This window comes from Condylura cristata, unplaced genomic scaffold, assembly GCF_000260355.1.
Source record: "Condylura cristata isolate star-nosed mole 26May11 unplaced genomic scaffold, ConCri1.0 scaffold00025, whole genome shotgun sequence".
Taxonomy (NCBI): domain Eukaryota; kingdom Metazoa; phylum Chordata; class Mammalia; order Eulipotyphla; family Talpidae; genus Condylura; species Condylura cristata.
In genome coordinates this window covers 30132690-30140176 of record NW_004567126.1, presented here as the reverse complement: position 1 = coordinate 30140176, position 7487 = coordinate 30132690, and the positions used below count along the sequence as shown (strand labels likewise).

Here is a 7487-nt window from a genome sequence, read left to right as displayed (position 1 = left end):
CTGCCGAGCCCTGCGCTCCCCGCTGGCCCCCGCGCCCGGTCCAGCCTTCCCCACGCCCGGCCGCATCGCCGGAGGCCCCGCCCCCGCCCGTCGCGCCCCTCCTCTTGCACCGCGAATGAGGCGCCCCCTCCTCACTCCGGGAGGCTCCGCCCCGCCCCCGGTCCAGCCTGCCCCCCCAGGGTGCGCCCCGCCCCGTCCCGACACTCCCCTCCCTCCCCGGGCGGCCCCGCCCCCCTCGGCGCATCCCTCCCTCCCTCTCGGCGCGCGCCCCACCTCCTCATGGGCGCGCCCACCCCACAGTCGGGCGCGCAGTCAGCGAGAGCCCGCCCCTTCGCCACTGCTTCCATGTAGGCCCAGGGCGCGCCCCCGTTCGTGATGGGGGAGGGCACCCCACGTGGCCCGGGCTGGGGGGGGTGGAAGCAGCCAGCCCCGCCCCCCGGCCACGTGCGCGACCCTTCCCCCCGCTCCTCTTCACCGGCCTGGGGCCGGGCTTGGACTACGCCCTCTCGCCCCCTTCTCTGGAGCTCCCCGACCTCGCAGAACCCCGCATGGCCTCTCCGGCCTGGGCACCGGGTGCAGCCCGGCGCAGCACGGGGAATGCGGCGACCGCCGGATCTGCCGCGCCTTCGTTCCTCTTTTTGCACCTATTCGGAAGTCACTCGTGCGCGTCTCGCTGGGGGTGGGGAGGACTGGGCCAGTGGACTGAGGGGGCATCTCGGTGAGGCAGGGCACGCTGACCCTATCGGGCCCCGGGACTCAGGCACTTCGGCTCCCGGCTCCGGGCAGCGATCCTTGGGGCTGGAGTCGATACAGCTGGGCTTCTCGAAGCCCCCGGGCACGTCCCGGCCAAGTCTTAGAGCTGCTAGAGCGGTGAGGACGTCGATGCCCAGGCTGGGCCGGCCTCGCGGGTCCAGGGCCGGGGCGCGAGGGAGAAGGCGGAGAGGAGGGGAAGGGGGCTTGCGGAAGTAGGAAGTAGGACGGGACGATGGGTGCCGCCCAGCGTGGCGACCACGCCCCCACCCCGTCCGGAGCCGGGCGGCGGGGGCCGTGCAGCGGCTGCAGTGACCTCCAGGGGGCAGAGCTGCCTGGGCGAACAGCGTTCCCGGGCGGGTGCCTGTCACTCAAGTCCGTTCCTTGGCCATCCAGGGCTGGGTGTAGACTGCGACTGTCACCCTGGACTTGGCCTCATCTCGGGACCTCCACCTGCAACCCCTGCTAACCGACCTACCCGGCTCCGCCCCGGCGCCCCCAGGCTGGCCACGCCCCGGGGTCCTTCGGGTCCCCTAGGCCTATAGTCCTTGCTGGTGTTAGGCTTCTCCGGTGCCCCAGCGGTGCGCAAAGCCTGCTGCACTCTTAGCTGACAAAGGAAAGGGGAGGGGCAAGGGGTGTTCTGGGGCAGAGGTGACATGCAGCCCCGGGGGTTTCATTTGACTGTTGAACTGCTCTGGATGAACACTGTCCAGGGGGCTCTCAGTGCCCTGCAGCCTGGGCCCCTGTGCCTTTGAAGGTCTAGGTAAGGAGGACACACCCACACCATCTCAACAGCCCTCAAAGCTTCTCCTTCCCCCCACCCCACCCCACCCCACCCGACAGCACTGGAGGGTACTCACAGCTCAGCCTCTGCTCACCACTCAGGGGTGGCATCCAGCCTTGGAAGTGGCAGGAAGCACTGTCCACACACTGGCGCCAGGACAAGAAAGATACCAGGACCCGTCATTCCACCAGTGGGCCTCACTCCCAGTGGCTTCTGGAGGCTGGGCTGGGGCAGCGTGGTTGTTGGGAGTCACAGGTAAGCCTGGGCAGGCACAACCCTGACACGGTGGTGTCCGGCCCAGATACCTCAAGGTCAGCCCCTTTCTTCAGTTTCCTCACCTGTTAGTGGGAGCTACCGGGGCCTGCCCCTGATGGCAGCACGAGGCCCAGGGAGGGCTTCAGCCAGGACCCCGGGGCCCTTGGGACCAGGCTGGACAGAGGCGGGTGTCTTTTCAAGATCATGATGACTTTACTTTTCATTGGAATAGTTTAAGCATACTTTTTGCACTTTCTAAAAAATCCTACAAAATGATGTAAAAATAAACTATTATAATAAAAAAATGTAAAAAAAATTCACGTTCACTTTATTTAATTCTTTGAATGTCAGTAGGTATCTATGTTCTGTGTGCCACTGCGGGCATTTGTCCTTTTACCTTTTTCTGGATGAAAAATTATTTTTAAAGTAAATGCCCCCTGCCAAGTGTGGGCAGGACTCAATACAAAGCAGAGAAAGGGGAGCTCTAAGCAGATGGGGGGACGCAACCTCCGCCAGGCTGAGTCAACCTCGAGAGAACTTCAGCTGTTACGTGGGCGGCAAGGACCCCGCAGGGGTATGGACAGGGTGTCCCAGCGTGTGTGTGTGACCCACAACCCCAGTCTATGAGACTAACAAGGCCTATGAAGAGACATTTTGCAAACCACCAGACCCGTCCTCAAAACAGTCAACATCAGGAAAAACCAGAGGAGAATGAAGTGTCGATCCGAAGAGACTAAAAAAGCCGATGACTAAAGGCCACGTGGGGTTGGGAACAGGAAATGGTTTTGGTGAAAAAAACTGGTAATTGGAATAAACCCGGGGCCCCATTAACAGGGATGTTCATGAGTCAATTCCTTGGTTTCCACAAGATGCAGGACACTGGGTGAGAGGGAGGTAGGACTCTGCTGTCTTCAACTTTTCTGTAAATCCCAAATGAAAAAGTTAAAAGCAATCGTGAAGAGTGAAGTGACTTAGTGGTAACAGCGCCGCACGGAAGCAGCCGTGTGCAGTCGAAGCATTGTGGATTCGCACCACCCAGCACGCTGTTTGGCAATGCTTTAATGTACCCAGCAACCCCACTCCTGAGAAGACACTCAGAGAATATTCGCAAGGACACAACTGTGTCTGTCACACTGTTTGCGCTGGGAGAAAGGAGCCCAGATCCTAGATTGGAGTTACCTAGTTTCGGGGAAGCAGGACACAGGATGGAAGAGCAGGTGGGAACAGGCCCCACCCGTTGCTGTCACCTGTATCTGAGTATAACACAGTCATTTCTGCCAGCCAGCCAGTTCACAGCAATGACTCTGGAGGAGTCCAGGAAGCCGGGGAGGGCCGTGGGGGGTGTTGCAGGAAATGGACCAGTGCAACTGCCTGGCATGGAACTATGTCTATTTTGATTACTTACCTTGGACCATCAGGCCATCTCTCAAGGGAGGATGAGCAGCCAGGAAAACCCGGGGTGAGACAAGGGACACCAGCCCAGCAGGGGCCCTGAGCCAGGCCTGGCCGGACAGTGGGCACGTGGCTTTCTTCCCCTGCTTGGAGGACAAGGAGGTTATGGTGCTGGCAGGCTGGCACAGCAGGCTAAGTGGGCCTGCAGGTCATAACTTTAGGACGGGAAGCCCTCAGCTAGGAGCTGCTGGAGGGGCCCTGGGCCCCCTCCTTAACCCAGGGAGGCGGCAGGACAGGCCCCAACCAGGTGGGTGTCACTTGTTCCCTTCCATGCGGGAGACCTTTCCCCAGAGCTCCACCTTGGGTCCAGGACCCCTGGAAGTGGTGGCTGGCAGATGCCATTTGGAGGGACTCAGCTGCCAGGTAAGAGGTGCACCCACACGTGTCAAGCTCCTCTGGTTCCCACACGATCTGCCGAAGAAATCTGCTGCAAGTCCACTTCAGAGCCCTCTGACTAGCCAGGTGGGGTGGGCTACAGAGCGCAGCCCACCCCACTCCCAGCAAGGGACTGTAGCCAGGCCTTGCCCCTGAGGTCTTACTTGTTATCTGCCCATGCAGTGGACACTCCTGCCCCTGCCCCTCACCCACCCTAAGCTAGGCTGGCACCTGCTGAGGGAGTCACCATCCCACAGGTGCATACCTTGTGTCCCAAGACCCCGAGTCCTGAACCTCTCTGCTCCCGCACCCAGGCCCAGCACCCTCTCTGATGGACTCCCTTGGTTAACTGAGCACCCTGACCGGGAAAATATAGTCAAGGGCTTGCCCCAGAGGAGTCACCACACCTCACACAGGTGTCGTGCCCTGGGAGGTGGTACCCACTGCTGGCCAATTGTGCCTCACACAGCCACAGCCACCAGGGCCAGAGGAGGGGACAGAACCACCATCCTTGCCCCAAGCTCTGTTACGGGGAGGTCACAGGGGGATGGGCCGCGCTAGTGCGGTGGGCGCCACTGGTTCAGCCTAATGGGATGAAGCCAGCAGGTGCCCGAGGATGGGCACTCCCTAGGTGCTAGGGGCTCAACAAGGAGGCCGCCTGTACTTAGGCTCAGCCCCAGGAGAGGAGGCCTGGGGTGAGCGGCACCCACACTGAGGCAGGCCGGCCCACCACACTCAGCACCCCTGCTGCCAACACACCCCCGCACACCCAGCTTTGGGTCTCTGGGTACCAGAGGCGTCCAGGCCACGGAACAGAGCCTGAAAGACTGCCTGGACCCAGGGGCCCCCATATGGGGTAGGCAAAAAGTTGTAGGGAAGACCCGAGGTCCCACATGGAGCACCCGCCAGGGAGTGAGCGCTTGGCCACAGCAGGAGAAACTGCCAGTGAGAACACATGTCCTGGAAAATTCACAAAATGGAGAACTGAAAGTTGGCCCTCATCCCAGGCAGGCTGGCCCACAGGCCATACCAAGCGGCAGGGAAGAGAGACAGGCGTCATGGAATGTGCCACTGACTTCCCCGCCCTGCCCCTCTGTGCCTCCAGACAGGGGACACTGCGAAAGGCGGGGGTGAGTCCCCAGACTCGCGGGCTGGATGGCCTGAGAAGCAATGGCCACGAGCCTGCCTCAGTTTACACCCCCCTCCCCCGGGCAGCGGACAGGCACACAGCGAGCACTGCTGAAGAAACCAGTTTATGTCTGCTCAGAGCCGACACCTCAAGCCGAGCTCAACGCCGGGCACTGCGGCTGCGGGAGGAAGGGGTATCCCCAAAACCTCCATTTCCAGAACCCTTGCTATCGTGCTGTCCTGCGAAGCCAGTATGACATGACATACATTCAAGGCATAAACTGCTTTTTAAGATGACACCTTGCTCCCACTTAATCTATGAATCTAACTAAGCAACCCCCACTTCTAACCAAGTGGAAGTCAGGATGGGGGAACCAGGCCTAGTGTCCAGAAGAGGACAGACAGGGCAACGGGGGGACAGGGGAGAGGACTCCAGACTTCAGTGATGAAAACAGCAGGGGTGTGTGGGGGGGGACAATGGGGCCCAGAAACACCCTCACACTCAGCACATGACCAAGGCGGCACTTGGGTCAGGGCAGGCGGCTTTCTAGGGACATGCTGGGGCCAATGATGTGGGAAAAGCCGCTGGGCCCCCTACCTCACCCCTCCTCAGATGCAACCTCTGAAATGACACCAAAAATGTACATGTATTGTGGAAAAGAGAAAACCGTTACATTTCCACGGGAAATTACTACACGTCTTACGTCTTACGATCTTGGGCTCGGGATGTTTCGAAGCATGACACAAAACACAGAAACCATAAACGAGAAAAGCAACAATGACTAATAATGATTTCAAGGCCTGGCGAAAGTAAAGATGGCCGCGCTGCCCAACCATGCCGTCGGCGACGGGTGGCCCTCTGCACAGCCCAGGTCTGTGCACCCGTAGATCTGTGCACGTGCTGGCGCCACAATGATGACTCTTGTAAGTTTCTCATATCCCCACAAGGCCACATGATGAAATAAATACAACCCAACTCAAAGACCAAGCACGGATTAAACATAGCACCCAATTGGCTCACCTCCTTAATATGTAAAGCGCCCCTAGAAAGTAACACAGGGCCCTCCCTGACAGCCCTACAACGCTGTTCCCAGCCACTTCTGCACGGGACTGATCCCCAGACAGGGAGCCGACCACATGGCGCAGATCTGTCCCGTCTCCCTGCTGCTCCCCTCAGCAGTGGACTGCAGTCCATCTACCTGCTCTGCTCCCCACTATCTCCGGTGACTCCTCTCATTGCCCCTGCACCTCTGGCCTGTACCCCAGTTCTGGATGCATACATAAAAAATAATGCCAACAACCCAATTGAAATAAGGACAAAGTATATGAAACACAAAGAGCTTTAAGTAGGCACTTTCAACATGATTACTAGTGGTAAAAATGATCACCGTAAAATAAATCTGACAAAAGTGTTACAAAGTTCCCCTACATGTCTAGAAACACAGTTACAATGAACTGCTATTTCCCCCTACAGATCTGCAAGACCCAGCAGGGATGGTGGCAGGGGAGAGGCATTTGGTGACAGTTTAGAGATCACTTACCCATTAAGAAATCTACGGAATGCCCTATTTTTGTTTTTAAAAGATTTGTTTATGTATAAATACAGAACTGGGGTACAGGCCAGAGGTGCAGGAGCCGCGAGAGGCTTCACCAGAGACAGAGTGGGGAGCAGAACAGGTAGATGGACGAAGTACACTGCTGAGGGGTGCAGCAGGGAGACAGGAGAGGTCTGCTGCGCCCTGTGGGCCACCCCCTGGCTGGGGATCAAACTGGTGCTGCAGTGGCGACAGCCAGCTTCGTAGTGTTGCGCTAACCCGTTGGGCCACCAGGAAAGGCCCTGGAATGCCCTTTGACCAAGCACTTGTGTACTAAAGAATACGGCCTCCACGCCTCCCTGGTGCCATAGGGGTTAAGTCTCAGCACTAGCCGGATGGCCTGAGTTGTATCGCCACCAGGGACTGACCCACATGGCCCAGCAGATCTCTCCCGTCTCACCTGCTGCTCCCCTCAGCAGTGAATTTCAATAGATCCTCTCACCCACCCCTGCTCCTCTGGCCTGCACCAGAGGTGTACATAAAATCCTACAAAATAAGAATGTGGCCTACAGAAATATTCCAACTTGGGTCCAAAGTTATTTATGCAGGATAATTAACACTGCATGTTATTACAAAGGCTGGAAAGAACCCACGTTTATACCAACAGGAAAAGAGAAAAATAAATTACCACCGTAGTAAAACAGATGCAGCCATTAAGACAAGTGAGCCCGCGTTGGGCACTGAAGGTTCTGACGAGGTTCTGACGGGGTCCACAGGTATTTCAATGACACGAGCCTCTGTGTGTGTGTGTGGGGGGGGATGACCTCTGGGTAGAAAAACACTGTAGCAACAGACTAGGTGAAAGGCAGAGGTGTGAAGCGGCTCAGCCAGGCCGCGACACGGCCGGTGGGCACCAACTGGCCCCGGTGAGGGGGTTTCGGCCAGAGGAGCGGCCGGTGCAAGGCCTCGCGGTGAGGGGCCCGGGAGAACCGGGACGCTGGTGTTCTCTGCTGGGAGGTCTCATCTCATCTTCGGGTTCGCTGCTATGTATTTTTAACATCAAAGCCTGGTCCTGGGTTCGCAACGAGGGGGCCGAGGGGGCCGTGGGGCGCGGAAGGCGGGTGCAGGCAGCGCAGCAGCCGCACCCGGGCCAGGGCACTCTTCACCGCCGGAGGCGGCGGGCTGGACGCCAGCCACCCCGAAGCCAG

The 7487-nt window shown here is 58.7% G+C and overlaps 1 protein-coding gene and 1 long non-coding RNA gene across 2 annotated transcripts in view; both read right to left on the bottom strand.

Moving 5' to 3' along the window:
* The window catches only part of KLF16 (Kruppel-like factor 16), a 9965-nt gene extending 8428 nt beyond the window's left edge, over positions 1 to 1537 (bottom strand). The window contains exons 1-3 of the mRNA XM_012729425.1: positions 1529 to 1537; positions 1229 to 1357; positions 739 to 1085 (exon numbers count right to left, since the gene is read on the bottom strand). Coding sequence (XP_012584879.1) covers positions 739 to 1085; positions 1229 to 1357; positions 1529 to 1537 — 485 coding nt within the window. The remainder of the gene's footprint in view (positions 1 to 738; positions 1086 to 1228; positions 1358 to 1528) is intronic.
* Positions 1538 to 2125: 588 nt separating this feature from the next.
* LOC105854040 lies at positions 2126 to 3767 on the bottom strand. The gene is made up of 3 exons (XR_001145773.1): positions 3541 to 3767; positions 3195 to 3327; positions 2126 to 2709 (listed from the first exon to the last, which is right to left on the bottom strand). It is a non-coding gene; the product is annotated as an uncharacterized LOC105854040 (long non-coding RNA).
* Positions 3768 to 7487: the final 3720 nt, after the last annotated feature.